The 18221-nt window shown below is 37.1% G+C and overlaps 2 protein-coding genes across 17 annotated transcripts in view; one reads left to right on the top strand and one right to left on the bottom strand.

Annotated features, from left to right (window-relative positions):
* Positions 1-18221, bottom strand: part of CMC1 (C-X9-C motif containing 1) — a 957521-nt gene that overhangs the window by 378367 nt on the left and 560933 nt on the right. The gene's annotated exons all lie outside the window — the stretch shown is intronic.
* SLC4A7 (solute carrier family 4 member 7) overlaps positions 1-18221 on the top strand; it is a 95379-nt gene that overhangs the window by 70327 nt on the left and 6831 nt on the right. For 9 of the 16 annotated variants that reach the window (XM_051610060.1, XM_051610057.1, XM_051610069.1 and 6 more), the window contains 13 exons: positions 51-225; positions 2586-2719; positions 3264-3509; positions 7721-7826; positions 9882-10043; positions 11000-11113; positions 11541-11702; positions 11950-12201; positions 13822-13890; positions 14338-14511; positions 14854-14985; positions 15659-15756; positions 17510-17617. In XM_051610060.1, the coding sequence (XP_051466020.1) occupies positions 51-225; positions 2586-2719; positions 3264-3509; positions 7721-7826; positions 9882-10043; positions 11000-11113; positions 11541-11702; positions 11950-12201; positions 13822-13890; positions 14338-14511; positions 14854-14985; positions 15659-15756; positions 17510-17617 (1932 nt within the window). Of the gene's footprint in view, positions 1-50; positions 226-2585; positions 2720-3263; positions 3510-7720; positions 7827-9881; positions 10044-10999; positions 11114-11540; positions 11703-11949; positions 12202-13821; positions 13891-14337; positions 14512-14853; positions 14986-15658; positions 15757-15958; positions 16011-17509; positions 17618-18221 lie in introns of those variants that run through there. The other 7 variants (XM_051610067.1, XM_051610070.1, XM_051610066.1 and 4 more) reach the window with 4 other exon arrangements.

The raw sequence follows: 18221 nt of genomic DNA, 5'->3' as shown, positions 1-18221 counted from the left end.
GCTAGAATCCTTTAGTGTACAGTTTGACGAGTTTCATCTCACCTATTTAGGCTTTTTGGTGGTTTGATACTTGACATCCAAAGGAAAGCACCTTTTTTCTTGAGTGACTTCAAGGATGCATTAAGCCTGCAGTGCCTGGCCTCGATTCTTTTCCTATACTGTGCCTGTATGTCTCCTGTAATCACTTTTGGAGGGCTCCTGGGAGAAGCTACACAAGGCAGAATAGTGAGTACAAAGAATGGTAGCGGCCAGGCTTTTAGACTTTCAGAGGCAAGTCACTGTGTGCATTTGTCTCATTCATTTATACTTGTATTTGAAGAATTTACCCACAGCACTTGATTAGCCTGCCCCAAAGCAGATCTTCCCCAAAAGGTAATTGCTGTGGAAAATGTGGGGAACCCATGTGAACAGGAGAAGATGCACAGTGGAGGTAAAAAATGTTTATCCTGCCTTATTGGATTAATCGCTTCATGAATTGAGAAAGGGCTTGCATTGCCTTCTTTTTGGCTACTTAAAAATAACAAATAGCAGTAAAGGTGCACCATCCCACTAGGCCTACTTTAGGCAAAGTTAGAGGCTCAAAGTGGATAGCCAAGAACATGTATTGGCCTTGAGTAGTAGGCCTACGAGGATGATAATGCCTGCAGTGTATGGGTAGCAGTTAATTGTGTATTTAAGCAACGTGCAAGGATGTGCATATGCTTTCACTAGTGGTATGTTGTTAACAATAAAAGAAAGTGGCCAAGTTTTATAAGCAGAAAATACTCTTCTTTATAAATGACTTGAATGTAAACCATACACATTCAAAATGTTGGTCCTGTTATGTTGGGCTGTAGATAACACCAGCACCTTTATAACCAAAACACCATTGCACTTTGGTTTTTGGAGCGGGAAAGAATATTTAATATCAGAGATGTTTATAACTTAGTGTTTGTGTCAATTGGCTTGTGAGTAAACAAGTTTGAAGTGTATTTTCTGCTTTTAAATCTATCACAAAGAAACAAGGATCTATCCTTTTGGGGGAGGGAAGGATGTATTCAAACTTGTCCTTTACAAATTTTTAAGATTCTGGTAAAACTTATGATGCTATACAATTCTTCTTGATAATTAGATCAAGGTTGTTATATATTGAAATTTGATTAACTGTTCTATCTCTTTCAAGTAATGCTGCTGACTCAGATTTTTGTTTATTGATGTAACATTTTGAGTTGATAGCAAATATAAAAATATTTCTGTATGCTGTTTTTGCCACTCTAGATGTAGGAATGGTTATCAAAATGTTGATAAAACTTTTGAATGTATGTCGTGTAATTATGAAAATATGCTCCTTTCAAAGCTTGATTCTTAAACACCTTCTTTCTTTTAGCTATCTGGAATTGTTTGCGGGTTTGTTCCTGCCTTCAGATACTGGGTGTGCATCATTGAATATAAAGTTTAGTAACTGCACACACATGTTCAAGCACAGTAGCTGACGTAGTAAGGTACACAGTTTGTGTTTGAAATTTTCCCTTAGATTCCCAGAGGTCATCACCTCCACAGTACTCCTCTCCATGCCACCATGGTTAAAAACCCCAAGGTTAATGCATTGAATAACCAAAAGCACTAATTCAAAGGTAACAGAAAGAGAGACTGGGATTATATATATATATATAATTTTTTTTTTTTTTTTCCTAGTTATAATGAACAAATGTCTCATTTTTTATCTCTAGTAGCCCCAGTTCAGCAAATCATTTTGACCAATTTTAGATGCTTTCCTGAATTGGAGCTTAGGCTAGAATAATTGCAAAACAGCAAACACTTTACAAATCCACCAGAAACCCTTTCATCTCTAATCCATGACTTCTCATAATTGTAAATGCTGTAGTTAACTATTTTCAAGTAACTTTAATATCATTTTAAGATCTAAAAAATTCTGCCTCTCTCTTTTGAGGTGCATTGTAACTTTTACTATAACCTTTTCTGCTAAAAAAACCCAGTTAATTCAAGATGTGAAGTAGATATCTTTCTTGAATGAAATGAAATGCATTACCAGGTGGGGCATTAGTTTACTGCTCATCTCTTTTTGGTGTCATGTATACATAAACCAATATTGTTCAACAATTACCCCTACACCCTGTCGGTTTTCTCTTTCGTAATGCTTGGTTGACTGATGCAGGTTTGATACGGCACACCGTATCATGTTTTGGTACAGGTATGTTGCAATATATATATATCTATATATATTTTCTTTACAGAGACAGATAATTCTTTCCATAAAATACATGTTAAGTGACTTTTTCTTCTTATTTGTGGTAATTGTTGGTATGTTTTTCCTTCCATAGCTAACAGGGCTAGTAACATGTTCTCATGGTTTTGGATGGCTTTGTGTTTCTAAGGAGTGAAGTTTTCAAAATCTTTTGTTCATGGTATTGTTGCTGCAAAAGTGTGTTAAGCTGTTCTTGTCTCAAACATCAATATTAATTGCAGTGTTTTTAAATCTTGTCTTGTTTCTAAGTTAGATCTTATAGCTGTATTTATGCAGATATGATGCTAAACAGGAACCTGAAAGGCAGCATAGTTACGGCGATTTCTTTTCCCCCAAACAGAGTGCAATAGAGTCTCTCTTTGGAGCCTCATTAACTGGGATTGCCTATTCTCTCTTTGCTGGGCAACCTCTTACTATTCTGGGGAGCACCGGACCAGTTCTAGTATTTGAAAAAATATTATTTAAATTTTGCAGGTAAGTGATATTTGTATTAGTTTGATGCGCTTTCTGACTTCCTAGCCTGTTAGAAACCTGTAATTGAAAGAGGATATGTGTTAAAAATCAATGTCTGTGAAGATGTATATGAAGCAGCAAGAACCTGAGAGATGGATGTGTTTTGACAAAGCTATGAGGCACTGGTGAGCCTTAAAGAGAAAATCAGTGATTAGAAGTTGAATGGAAGTTATGTTCTGGCTGTGTGGAGTTGTTGGCTTTGATTCTGCAGGGGTCAAGAGGGATTGATCTGTCCTCCAGGAGAAAGCATCTAGGTAGTTCTGGAAAAATCGTCCCCCTGATGCTTCACAAATAGTTGTACCCTCAATCCAAGAAAGATGTTGCAGCATCACTTTTCTTTGATGGAAGATGAGACAGAAAAGTTTCTGCTTCCTTCAGAACTAACATGAAGGATGAGAAAAGTGGTGAATCCCTATAGAGCTTAGCCTCAGTATCTGTTTTAAAATATAATATAGTATAGGTGACTTTTTGCTCAGTAAATATTTTTGCTTCTTTCTTCACACAGGGATTATGATCTTTGCTACCTCTCCCTGAGAACTAGCATTGGTCTGTGGACTGCATTTTTATGTATAGTGCTTGTAGCCACAGACGCCAGCAGCCTTGTGTGTTACATCACTCGATTCACTGAGGAAGCTTTTGCAGCGCTTATATGCATCATATTTATTTATGAGGCATTGGAAAAGCTTTTTCATTTGGGAGAAGTGTACGCCTTCAATATGCACAATGATTTGGATAAACTGACTTTATATTCGTAAGTATCAAGCTTCTATCTCTTAGTAAAATACATGAGGATACTGCTTAGAGTAGAGAGACATATCATGTGCTAAACAGCAATGTTTGCCTCTTCATGGAAGGGTAGGAGGAATGCTGGAGGTGGCACAGACATAAGAAACCTCAGAAAAATCCCATTCAGGGTGCTGTGGAGTTGAATTTTTCTGTGTTAGTTATGAGTGGTTGGAAGGGATGAAGGCTGTGACAGTGCCTTCCTGATATTGCCTGCCTGGATGATCTTACACATCTTTTCCAACCTGAATTATTCTATTATTCTGTTATTCTAATTACAGCTTTATTAAAGGTCAGCTTGGAGATGAAAGGTCAGAACAGGAGTTCTGCCTTATTGCTTCTAGAAATCATGGTAGTTTACCCCAACCCGGGTGGGGATTATTTCCAAACAGCTGAGGCATGGAGAGCTTCTGCAACTTTCACATGCTGTCACTAGGGAGCTGACATCTTTAAACAGTGTTGCTTTCTACTGTAATTATGTAGAACACTTGACTTTAAAAATATTTTTGAGAGAGGGGAATAGTAGAAAATGCAATATAGCCATATTTTTTTTCCTTCCCAGCTAAGTAGAACTATTAGTTGTGAAATTACCAGTACAAAACCAACTTAATTTCATTAAAGGAATGTAATAAGCAAGCTATTTAGGTGTGTCTTCTGTACATTTGATTTTTTTCTGTGGCAGTTGTGTATTATCTGTCTGTGGTGGGTTGACCTTGACTGGACATGAGGTGCCCACCAAGCCACTCTTCCTCCTCAGCTGGTCACGGGGAAAAAAATCTGACAAAAGGCTTTTGGGTCAAGATAAGGACAGTGAGATAGCTCAGCAATTACCATCATGGGCAAAACAGACTAAACTTGGGGAAATAAGTTCAATTTATTACCAATGAAATCAGAGTAGGGTAACGAGAAAATAAAAATTCAATTTTAAAACACCTTCCACCCACCCCATCCTTCTTCCCTCGCTCAGCGTCCCTCCTGATTTATCCACCTCCTTACCCCAAGCAGTGCAGGTAGATGGGGAGCGGAAACTGAGGTCAGTTCATCATAACATTGTTTCTTATGCCCCTTCTTCCTCATACCCCTGCTCCAGTGTGGGGTCCCTCTCATGGGAGACAGTCCTCCATTAGTTTCTCCAGTGTGAGTCCTTCCCACTGGCTGCAGTTCATGAACTGCTCCGGCATGCGCCTTTTCCATGGGGTGCAGTGCTTCAGGGACAGACTGCTCCAGCGTGGGTCCCCCACAGGGTCACAAGTCCTGCCAGTAACCCTGCTTCCAGCATGGGTTTCCCACAGGGTCTCAGATATTTCAGGCATGTCCCTACTCCTGTGTGGGGGTCCTCCGTGGATATCTTCTGCACCATTAACCTCCATGGGCTGCAGGGGGCACAGGCTGCCTCATCATGGTCTTCACCACCAGCTGCAGGGGAATCTGTTTCAGTGCCTGGAACACCTCCTGCCCTGCCTTCTTCACTGACCTTGATGTCTGCCGAGTTGTTCTCACTCCTTTCTTCCAGCTGCTGTTGTGCAGCAGTCTTTTATCCCTTCTCAAATATGTTATCACAGAGGCTCTACCACCTTTGTTGATGGGCTCAGCCTCGGGTCAGTCAGCAACAGGCCAATTTTGGAGTCATCTGGCATTGGCTCTGTTGGACATGGGGAAAGTTTTCTGGCATCTTCTCACAAAAGCCACCCCTATAGTCCCCCTGCTACCAAAGCCTTGCCAAACTCAGTACCTTTTGGTGAGCAGCTGTACCACTTCTGCATTAAAAGAGTTTGCTTATTTGGTGAAATTAGCACTGAGTACTTCTTATATGTCTTGACACTCCATCTTTTTTAGTTTTTGATGATGTACGTAAATGCTGCTCAGTGTGGAGTTTCCAAGCTTATGGTATAATTTCATGAAATATGATGAACTTCCTTACCAGCTCACAGTGACTGGAAGGAGGAGATCCTGCTAACTGTTGAGAGAAACTTCTCATTTCACATAATTTAAACTGAATCAAAGGCAAATCTTTTCTTTCCTCAACAGCACACAGATGGCTGTGAATCACTGATGCATACATTCAGGATCAGTATCAGTAATACAGTGATAAACCACAATGCGAGACACCTAAGAAATGCTAGTAAGAACCTACACATTTTTAAATTGTCTTCTATTATTAATCCTCAAAAGTTCTAATTGCACTTTAACTGTTATTTACCCTTCAGCCCCAGACACGTGGGTCACAGTCAAATACTGTCTTTGAGGAGCACAGATTTCTTTGCTAGTGCTCCCCTTCTGTAGAAAGAGATGTGTGTCCTCCAGCCTTATTTTTTTTGTGTGGTTCTGTATAATCTAAGTCACACTCTGGTGAGGGAGCAACCTGTTGTGAGGTCATGTCTATACATGAAAGTGGAAATCCCTACTTGTTGGGCCCTTGTTGGGAGGGCAGACTCTGGGCAGCTGCTTTGCCTGGTCAAGGCAGAGATCACACTCTGAGAGTGACAGAGCACTGGGACAGGATGCCCAGAGAGGTTGTGGAGTCTTCTTCACTGGAGACATTCAAGACCCGCCTGGACGCCTTCCTGTGTGATGTACTCTAGGTGACCCTGCTCTGTCAGGGGGGTTGGACTAGATGATCTTTCAAGGTCCCTTCCAACCCCTATGATTCTATGATACAGAGTGACTTCTGGCAGTGTCCAGCCAGGTTTTGACTACTGTGTTTCCCCTCCAAGATCTCTTCTCACTTTTGCAAATGTTCGTCCTTCTTCAGTACTTCCTTTCAGGATTATTCTTTCCCCGCCCCCCCTCCCAAAAGCCTTTTTGTAGTTTGTTACATTTAATCCAGCTGATGGTCATCATCTTTCACTTCTTTCCAGTTGAGAGACCAGGATGTTGTGTGGGACATTACAAGGATGCAAGTTTGCCCTTCCATTGTTCTTAGTTTATTTTTCAGTAACTTGATGAATCTCATGGAAAAGGACTTAACTTCTTGCTTATTGTTTCTCCTCTTCTACGCATCAAGTTTACAGTTTACATGTCAAGCTTACAGTTTGGTGTACGTGAATGGCTTTGTTTGAAAACATCTCAGTAAATCAGTATTCAATGTGTTGTGTTTTTTGGGGTTTTTTTACCGTTATGTACGCTGCCAACCTGTCTGGCAGAAAAGATTCTACAGTCCAGGTTTGCAGACCACTGCAGTAGGAGAGGGGCACTTTCACTTGTTCAAAAGCATTTGCTTTAAATCTGAGCAATTTGTGTATTTCTATCTTCAGTTAGCCAAACACATACTCAAAAATGGTATCTTAATTCAGGGTGACCAGTGTTGGTCATGTGTACATGAGCAGGGGTGCCAAATGCAAGATAAATAGCTAAATCTACCAGAATTTTAGAAAAGACTAGGAAATGTCTAGAGGCTAATGACATGACTGGTATTTCAAAGACATGTAGATGTGGTGCTGAGGGACATGGTTTAGTGGTGACCTTTACAGTGTTGGGTTGATGGTTGGACTTGATGATCTTAAAGGTCTTTTCCAGCCTAAATGATTCTGTGATTCTGTGACTGGTTTGAAAAGCAGTTGCTGAAACTGTCATCTACACCAGTTTTGTTTAAAGTAAATTGTTTCAATCTGTTTTCTCTTGTGTTGGTGTACAGTACTAATTGAAATTTGAATCATGGTAGGATGTTATGCTATATAGAAATCTAAAAACCTTAATGGCTCTTGATTTGTACAGAGCCATAAAAACTTTTGTGCCAAATTAGTCCAATTACATAGACATCTTTAGAAATAACACAATTTATGTTAGTATAGGGCTGTTGGAAGGTGATATAATTGGATTTTTATCTTAAATCTTTTTTATTCACCGTATGGCATACATTCTTTTCATTTTATTGTTCAGGTTTCATTCTATTTAAAAACTGGCAGATCAATCATCTTGCCTTCCTCTAATTCTTTAAAATACTTTTTTTTTTTTTGTTCCTACCTCTTAAACCTCCTCAGCAGTGGCTGCTTTGATTCTTCATTACTCCCACCCCTCCAATAATCCTATTTCATGTAATGTAAAGAGGAGTCTTGTACTCTGATTCTTTCATAGAAGGTTGGACTAAACACTTGAGGATCTTTGAAATCACTGCAAGTCACTGCATTTTGGCACATACAGCTTAAAAGCATGTCCTACTTTTTTTTTTCTTCCCTTCAGATGTGTGTGTTCTGAGCCTGAGAACCCCAGCAATGAAACTTTGGAGGTGTGGAGGGGTTTGAATAAATCTGTAGAAAACATAGCATGGAGTAACCTTACAGTTTCTGTGAGTATCTAAAAGCTATGCGGATATATGCACGTGTGTTTATGTATAAAAAATAATACCCACACAATACCAGTCTTAATATTCTCATTGGGCTTCTTTCTTTATTTGAGCCTGGACTGTTTTCTTTAAAACTGAATTTTTGGACACTTCTGTTCCTCCCATAGTGCTTTAAACAGTCATCATAGTGATTTGGATGAGCAAGTCTGTGGCAGTAAAGGCTAATCTCATAAATGTCTGCTTGAGGTGTAGCTTCTTTCATCCTGGTAGGCAGAACAGTCTTTTTTCTGAAGTGCAAGAAAATGTGATGAGCTGAATAGGCAGGAGATTGCTTCCTTCAGTTTCCTGGAAAGGATAAACAAATACTTTTAACAAGATGTGAAGATGGAATCTACAGTTAAAATGGTGTAGCAAATATGTTTCTTTAGTTTGTGAAACATTGGTATAAAACTACAACAGAATAAAAAAACCTACATAAATGTCGATTAGAAGAAGATAATTATTTGGAAAATTGAAGGTTAAAAGAATTGTCTTGAAAGTATTACCTTTTGAAATTGATATTTCATAACTAACATTGTGCGTAAGTGAAGAGAAGGAATGTTATTGTGTGAAAGTGGTACTGAAGGTTTTTAGGAAGAAACGTTTTTGTTGATTAGTAATTCCTTGCGTGGGATTCAGTTGCCTAAATGCAACTGTCTACAGCTGCTTTGCATACCCTGGCATCTGTTTTCCACCTGCCTCTTGAGGGATTTGGATCTGCTATACATTTTGTTGCATTTGCTAGATGCGTCTGCCCACTTTGGCCATCTTAGGCCAACTAAAATGGCAGTAGATATCTGTGTATGACCCCTAGACCTTCACACTGAAAGTAGAAGGTATTTTGCACAGCAAAAATACTGTGAAAAACCTCAGTACTTTACCTGAGTTTAAGGTGTGGTGTTTTCTATGTATTACTAATGGCTTCTAGTCTACCATAATCACCTATGATGGCAGTTTCTCTTGAACTTAGTTTTTTATATTCACTATTTATATTTATTTTCATATATTTGCGTTCTCTTGAACATCTTTGGACATCAGGAAGAAATTCTTCACCATGAGGGTGATAGGGCACTGGAATAAGTTGCCCAGGGAAGTTGTGGAAATCCCCTCCCTGGAGGTGTTGAAGGCCAGGCTGGATGAGGCTTTGTGCAGCCTGGTCTAGTGGAAGGTGTCTCTGCTCATAGCGTGGAGGTGGGAACGTGATGATTTTAAGGTCCGTTCCAACCTTAACCATTCTATGATTCCCAGAGAGACAGAACTCATCCAGAATTTAGTGGTACTTCTAATCAAAGTAGATTGCTAATAGTGATTTTTTTTTTCTTTCTTTTTCATAGGTTAATTTTTTGATCTATTGTTTTGATAACCTGTTTAAAGAATAGGTTGTGGTAGTGCTGCTTCCAATTATTTGGTTTATTGACGTATTGTTTCTTTGTACTCCATCTGTCTTCAATTTCTTTGCTTTGCATTTTAGTGAGCCTTTTGGGTAGGGATTGTCTGACTTTGTTTTCTTTTGTATTCAAATTAAGTCTTTACAGTGGCTTTTTACTTCACTAGAATTTCTTTTTCTTACAGTTGGGTGAATCTAATTTTGTAGGAGTATTTGTTCTTTAACTGTATCAGGACAAAACTAAGTCAAGAATGAAGAGTGGGAGAAACTGAGGATTATGTTTGATCAGCTGGAAAGTTGATGTTGGATAGTCTTTTTCCTGAGCTTAGTCCTCAGTCTTTATTTATGCATTCAATCTTTGAGAAGTAAATAGAAATGAGGTGAATATAAAGAAGTTGTCTCTTCCTGTGCACCTCTCAGCATTTTGGCATCTTGAAATAATTGGTGATGGATACTGTGGCTCTTCAGACAGCACAGATTTTTGGCATTTCAGGATAAGGTTAGTGATGAAGGAAAGAACCCCCTTTTTGGGATTGTGAAAGCGTTCGGGTGTATTTTATATCTAAAGGCTACAAGTTAGGTTGAATGTACTTAATAAAACAGAGAAAGTTAAGGAGTTTTTCTCTTTACAGGATTGTTTAAAATTTCATGGTGTGTTTCGTGGATCAGCTTGTGGCCATCATGGACCATATATTCCAGATGTTCTCTTCTGGTCTGTCATATTATTCTTTACGACGTTCTTCCTCTCCTCTTTCCTTAAGCAATTCAAGACCAAACGCTATTTCCCAACTAAGGTAATTCTGGTTAGAGACTTTGGTTATCTTGTGATAAGTACATTGATATAACTTAATGGAGTTGAATTTTCTATTTTGCTTCACAACTTTTTATGGAGAGATTTCTTCTAAGACAGTAAAAGAAAATAAAAACAAAATGAGCTGCCAGTTCTGAAAACGAAGACATTAGAGTAAATAAGTCAGCTGCTGAAAAATCAGTCTAATTTCCTGTAGTTACAACAAGATGTTTTAAACATTATAACACCTAGGCAGTCTGTCTCCCCTATTAATTGGTATTACCAGGTATCATTTGGAGAGATAATATTGCTGTTGTTTTCCTCACCTAGCTGTACAGAACAATTGATTGCAAGTTCTGTGCGGTTCCTCAGGGGATTACTGTTTTTAATAGAGGCTAATATAATAATTAATTATCCTTGAACTGATTTACACAGCTTCTGCTAGGCAAAATAAAGTAGTTAGATCTTCTGCAAGCCTCAGCTCATCCCTACAATGTCTTGCTAATGTTTAATAAAGTCACCTTTGATAACCCGAACCTGTTGCAAATTGTCCTCCTCTTATCTATTAAAACATCAAATGTATGACTATTGATTACAGACCAATTCAGTCACTTTATTAAATTAAGCTGCAAGAGACTAGCTGAGATGGCCCAGCCTCCCAGTAGGGTTGAGAGGACAATAAGATGAAGTAGTTATTTTAAGCACTTTGCTACTTGCAGTAGATCATTTTAAATGAGGTAATTGGATGAACAGTTGTACAGAATACTTACCTTCTGCATCTTCATGCTATGCTGGCAGGCAGCTTAAATCTTAAAATAAAAAGAGAAAATATATATCCTGTTTAGGCACATATTGTAATATAAATAGACTTCACTGGTCATAGGGAAGAAAATTGTCTTTCTGTACATGAAAATTATAATGATGAAAAAGCAAGAGTTAACATAAGTCTTTTCTTCATAGGTGCGTTCTACCATCAGTGACTTTGCAGTATTTCTGACCATAGTAATCATGGTTTTGATTGACTATCTTGTAGGGGTACCTTCTCCTAAGCTTCAAGTTCCAGAGAAATTTGAAGTAAGAAATAAAACCTTTTAAAAATCTGTAACTTTAAAAATGCTTGCAGTTTCATAGGCAGTAGAACAATGGAATTGCACAGAAACAGAGATGTATCTTATTTACTTACAATGTAGTTGATGAAGTAATTTCCCTTTTCTGTTTTGGATGTGTGTCTCATCTGACAGAAGAGACTAAGCTTTATGTTGTAATGTCATTGAAAAGGAAGCATTCTTTTGTGCAAACATGCAGAAATGAAGGCATAGAATAGATTTGGTTTTTTTCCATATACAAGTCACATTCATATGTAACAGCTAAATTAGTCATTTGGTCAAAGCCATTAAAAAAAAATCTAAATGCATATTTGAGACTGTTAATTTCAGCTGTTTGTAGCAATAAAATAATAATTTTATCTTAGCAATTGACGTCTTGTTGTTTGTTTTTTCAGCCCACCCAAAAAGACCGAGGGTGGTTCATAGATCCTCTTGGAAGCAATCCTTGGTGGACAGTCTTGATAGCTGCTATTCCTGCTTTACTCTGTACCATTCTCATTTTCATGGATCAACAAATAACAGCTGTAATTATAAACAGGAAAGAACATAAGCTGAAGGTAAAAGTTATTTTCACAAAACTCTAATGTTGTGTAATTTTAAATCAGATTCATTCTGCAGGTCTGTGAAACATTACCAGCAGGTGCTAGATGAATGTATATATTGACTAATAAGAAATACAATTTTGTGGACAATTCCAAAGTATGTAGTTTCTGTAGTTTTAGTTGTTAGTTATCAGCGAAATTATAAATAAGGTATCATATAAATAGAAAGTTTATGAAATTATTTGTTTGCTTAATTTTACAGAAAGGCTGTGGTTATCATCTTGATCTGCTCATGGTTGGTGTTATGTTGGGGATATGTTCTATCATGGGCTTACCGTGGTTTGTCGCTGCAACTGTTCTGTCTATAAGTCATGTTAACAGCCTGAAAGTTGAATCTGAATGCTCAGCACCAGGAGAGCAACCCAAGTTTTTGGGAATCCGTGAGCAGCGAGTGACTGGATTGATGATTTTTGTCCTGATGGGGCTGTCAGTGTTCATGACATCCGTGTTAAAGGTAAATGACAGTTTTCCCAAAATATTTGTGCTTTCTTTGTACTTTTTTTTTTGATACTATGACATAGCATTTCATAATGTTAGCAAGTTTTATTATGGTGTGTTAAATATAACTGGGCTCATTCTCAAATTCTCTTCTTAACAACTGTTGTTAGTTGAGTAGAAGCAATGGAAGGAGATGAAAGAAAATTGAATCTGAGCAAGCTAGAAAAGTATTGAGTTGTGAAGAAAACAACCTTTATCCTTGTTACCCGATTTTCATGCCAGCTATTTTTTAGTTTCTCAAGTTTGTGTTACCTAAAGTAGTTCTTCTGTAGTTTTTATGAGTGCATAAATAGAGAAAAAGAATATGATAAAGATACAAAGTTACTTGGTCACAAGTAATATAATATAGCAGAAGAAACAGAAACATCTGATTTAAAAAATGATCATTAGAAGTGACATTGTTCACCTCTCATTACCTTATCTTCAGCTTTATTAAACTTCCTTTGATATTTAAAGTGTCAAGATTATCTTACGCATCATCATGGTGTAGTAGAAATTTTGTAGGTAGTAGTGTGGCCTCAGTTTACACCTTGCCAACTTAAATCCTTAGTGCCCTTCCAAAGACTTTATTGGAAGAAAACAAATCAGTTCTGTTGGCTTTTTGCTCACATTTTTCTGGAACAAAGGGTAGTAGGAATGGCCTTATTACTGTTTGTTCTGTATGAAACATTTTTCAATGTGTATGGCTATTATTGTTAAAAAGAAGGAAGGAAAACAAAGCCTTATATCTGTAGGTTGCTGTGCTTTTGTTCTGTGTATGGATTCATACTGATTTAATACAGTAGCAATTAGCATAAATTAAGTACTAGCATATCAAATGATAGAGCTTACAGTGAGGACATTTACTTCTATACACACATACGCAGTAACAAATCCCTCAGGCATAGATTTATCCCACACTATTTAAGTTTCAGTTCAGGCTTAATAGCAGCAGGTTTTGTAAAGATTTTTACTTGTATCTTGGCTGTCCTTTACTCAGAAGTTTTATAAATTCTGGAGCAAAGAAAGCTTTGCTTGCTTTGTTTAGACTGTAGAGGTTTGATGTGAGTGCTACTGAAATCAGTGCACAACTTCATTATCTTAATAAGCTTTGAACTGATCTTACTTACTGGAGCAAAAGTTAGTCCTGCATAATTACCAGATTTTCATAGCTCTCTAGGTGTTGTGGGTTTTTTGTTTCATCTGCTCCAGAAATGCAAGATTAGTGATCAAAGGTAAAACTTCTTACAGCAATTTCATGAAGTTGATAGTCTCAATATAGTTTCTATCAGCAGCATAAAGCAGCTTACTTAAGCATAAATAGAAATCTTGGTTGCAACCTAGAAAATTTAATTAATGGGCAGTCAAGACTGAACTACTTTTTAAGTCCTGGTGATAACCTTGTTAACTGTAGATTTTTTTGCTGCTCAGTGATGCATATAGTTTCTCTATAAATAGAGCCTCAGCTTTTACAGATTTCACTTAAGTAAAATATAAAGTAAAAGATAACTTAGTCCATGTCTTTCACTAACACGGTCTACTATGTTATGTCATGTTGATTCCATAAGTAACTGTGTGGGTGTTTCTTCCTCTGCAGTTTATTCCAATGCCAGTTTTGTATGGTGTCTTTCTTTACATGGGAGTATCTTCATTAAAAGGCATTCAGGTAAAGTCTGATTTTAATCACCAGTTTGCTTTTGTTTAACACTAAATGAAAAGGAGACTGTAACACATAACTTTGTGATTGACAATAAAGGCCATACTGTCTGAATAGCATGTAGGATAATTTCCGAAGTCTCTTGTTTAGATATTTGTTCTGACCACATTGTGCCTTTACTACTCAGTTCTTTTGTATTTATTCTTTCAGTAATGCATCATAAGCAACAAATTTTCTGAAATGTTCTGAAATTTTATTTGGGGGGTGGGGGGGGAGGACGGAACAGAACAAGCAACAAAACAGCCACCAGTCGTGCCTGCTTGAATGTTCAGCCTCCTTCATTAGTATATTCTTTTGGATTGACATCTGTTTCTAGAGTCCCCAAGAAATGTTTTATTTCCTTCTGGAGGGGAAGAAAATAATTAACCGAAGGATGATTTTATTTTCTCAATGCAGTTTTTTGACCGTATAAAACTGTTTGGAATGCCTGCCAAGCATCAACCTGACCTGATTTATCTGCGCTATGTGCCACTCTGGAAGGTCCATATCTTTACAGTTGTTCAGCTCACTTGTCTAGTTCTGTTGTGGGTTATTAAAGCCTCTGCAGCCGCTGTTGTTTTCCCTATGATGGTAAGTTTTCTCTTCTACAAGTTAATAATTTTCCAAGAATATGTGCATCGTCTAGGATCTCTTCAGAACATATTTGCTGCCTTAAGAAAGAACGGAGTGGGAAAGAAGCAACCTGTAGTAAGAGATGTTAATTTTTGAAACACCAGGGACATTTAATTTCCTGAAAATAAACAGTTCAGTCATGAATAGCTATTTAACATGGAAATGATTTAACTTTCTGGTAAGATATAACTAGTACTACAAAAAAGGCCTTGAGTTAAAGATTCTGAATGCACCAAAAGTGTGTGTGCATTTTTATTAATTTAAAAAGTTTATTGTAAATTAATTTATGGTTCTCTTAAGGTTCTAGCATTAGTGTTCATTCGCAAGCTCATGGATTTATGTTTCACCAAAAGAGAGCTTAGCTGGCTTGATGATCTTATGCCAGAAAGTAAAAAGAAGAAAGAAGATGACAAAAAGAAAAAAGAGAAAGCAGTAAGTGTGAAAACAATTAAACTAAGCATGTTGTAAATTACTAGAAAATACTCAGAGTAAAAAGAATTTCAAGTGGCCTGAGCATATAACTTTATATACCAATATACATTCTGAAATGCTTTACTGAGATTTAATACTAGAGGAACTACTATGGACAATTGAGTTGAGGACAAGTCACTGTTTCAATGATGGTATTATGAACTATGACTCTTATTTGTGATTAAAAATGCAGGTTAGAAGAAAGAAAAAGGGAAAGGGAGAGAAAAGAAGGGGAGTAGGGATCTGTACCCTGCCTAAATTGATCACCAAACTGTTCATCTTATCAGGGACATTTTGCTTGTGTGTTTACAGAGCTGTAGTTAGAACCAACCACTGGTCACCAAAAATACAGTAAGATAGCTTGTATAACTTCTCTATAAAAGTCTTACCTAACTGTGTACCAGCTAGCTGGATTTGTTACAAAACTTCTAACACCCACCTTCCCCACTCTCCCAACCCCTCTACCTGGATAAAACACTTATAAGAAAAAAGGCCTTAAACTATATCTCCTACATTCAACTCCAGTAGCTACAGGGAAGTGCTCCTTACCTCGATGCAAGTTAATCTTCAGCATGAGATACTTTGATTTCTGCTGCATGAATAATTTTATAAACTTTTTACTTTAAATTTACAGGAAGTAGAAAGAATGCTTCAAACAGGGGACAGTGAAAGTGTACACCTTGCATATGGAGGAGCAAATTTGGATTTTCCTGTAAAAAGTATAAAATACAGGTATCGTATCACACGCGCTAATTTGCTTTCTATGAAGTTGGAGTTGATTGTGTATGAGTTGAAATATATTTTTTTTCCAAGCTTGTAACTGAGCCATGATTAGAAAATATGAAGGTATAGCTCATGGTGCTATAGTAGCATTTTTATGTTGCATTATTATTTAAAACTACATCTTACAAATTTACATGGCCATCTTGAACAGATCAGATGACTCAATTTCGACCAGCTGTTCTCAAGGTGAAGAAGCTTTCTTGGTCAGTTTTTGTGGAATACCTGTGTGTTACTGTGCATGAAATACTGAGTATTAAGCAACTAATAGCATCAGTTGCGCTACGTGTTTACCAGCCCTTGGATTTTTCAGAAATGGTCTAAGTGTGCAGTCCTTTGATTTATTTGAGGACTAAAATCTATAATTTCTGTGATACATTAAAAAAAAAAGTGTTACCTGCAGGCATTTTGACTTGAAAAGGTTATTTTCTGAATGTGAGGACAGGGTTATTGGCTCTCTTCCAGAAAAGGAAGTGCTGGAATTTCACTGGTGGAAGTTCCTTTATCACTGGAAGGCAGTATCTCAGTATGTATCTCCCTTACTGGGAACGTATTCAGCTTAATTGTCAGGTATTCTACAGCTGTGCAAAACACACAAAAAATATGACAGATAAGTAGCTTGCCAGCTTTTTTTCCTCTCTTAATACTAAAGGTTCCCAGGTTTAAAAATTTGCTTTCTTACAGATCCAGGGTAGTGTCAGATCTACCCATATCTCAGTTGCCAACAAGCAGATTTTTTGATTAGCCAGATAGTCCTGCCAAGTGCTGTTTTGTCCTCGAAGAGGAAGCTTAATCACACCTTAGCAACTCAAATGTTAAAGCTTTTTTTTTAAAAAAAAAAACAAACCCACCATCTGAGTTGCTAATTGCTCTTACAGTAGAATTATGATTACATCAACTGTGTGCCTGTGTGTACTATATATTTCACTGCCTTGCATCTTGTGGGGATTCTTGAGGAAAAATGGCTTTGAAAGATTTCTGAGCAATTTGAAGAGCTCTACCCTGAGGTAGACTCTGAAGCTTAACTATGGAACATAACAAAAAAACGTATCTACAGACAATGTCCAAGTTTGCTGTACGTATAAATGAGTGGAAGGGAAACTGGAGAAAAAGATTTCCAAAGCTTACTGTCTGGGAGGGTAAACTTATTTTTGCAGGACTGAGGGGGGGATGGCCAAAAAACCCTTAAAAACCGTCTAGTAAGGCTCTGCAAGAAAAACAAAATAACTTGAAATCTGTCTAGGTATTGGGACTTTTAGATTTTTACTAGTTTTAAATCTCAAGTAAGTTACTAGTTTAAAAGTGTTATTAGCATCTCCTATTTTGCCCTTGGTTATTTCCTGGAAACAATTTAATTCAGTTTATGAAAGACTAAGCAGAACAGTAGGATTCATTTCAAGAGTCTTGAGCAAGCAAAGTAATTTTCTCAAGTTACAGTTAATGTAGAAATGAGAGATCTCTCAAATGTTCTCAGTGTCTTAGTGATATCTGTATGAAAAGCTATTTCAAGGTGCTATGGGATTAAGGCAGTGCTATTGAGTTAAATCTTCAAATGTTTGTTGAAATACGTTTGTAGGAGACTAACTCAACTTGTGGCTGTGTAAATACTGAAAGAATGCACAACTGATGTAGATGATGAGTGACAATGAATATAATGCTGTTGCAAGGTATTGAATACTAACCAAAAAGTCTGTTTGTTCTTTAGCGTTGATCCCTCAATTGTAAACATATCAGACGAAATGGCCAAAACTGCACAGTGGAAGGCTCTTGCCATGAGTACTGAGAATGCCAAAGTAACCAGAGCTAACCTGAGGTAGCTATAATTACTCACGCATTTTCTAACTATGATCTTGTGTTAAGCAGCTAATAACTGTACTTTTATTTCTTGAAATGTATCTCAAACAAATGAGTGTATATGTTTTGTAAATCTGCATTGAATTTTTACTTTCAAAGAACTTGAATTTGAACTTTTTTCCTCTTTTCTTTGAAGTTAAACAATTTCTAAAAGGGAATTTAAATATTTTTTTAATGCGTTGTTACAATTTTAAACTTAATCTTTATTTGCTTTATACAATTTTATGCTACTTTGATGGGTTTAGAGTTTCTAAAAGCATTACTAGAGTGTATATGAGCATGGGAATTTTTTGATCCAGAACATTCAAATACTACTCCGAGTAAAAGGTAAGTCTGGCACTTTCATTGTTGCTCTATACTGCCCTAAGATCTGCCCCCTGTTTTTGTCTACTGGTTGGTTTGTTTTTCCCTAGCTCATTTTTTATCTATAAAAAAATAAACCTGACTCAAATACTGTCTTCATTGGAAATGAGCTATATTGTAATGAAGTAGTGGACAGATTAGAAGTCCCTGGTACTATGAACATTTCCTGTAAGCTGACACACATCTTCTGTAATGACCAG

This window comes from Apus apus, chromosome 2, assembly GCF_020740795.1.
Source record: "Apus apus isolate bApuApu2 chromosome 2, bApuApu2.pri.cur, whole genome shotgun sequence".
NCBI classification, from domain to species: Eukaryota; Metazoa; Chordata; class Aves; order Apodiformes; family Apodidae; genus Apus; species Apus apus.
This window is presented reverse-complemented; position numbering and strand designations above follow the sequence as displayed.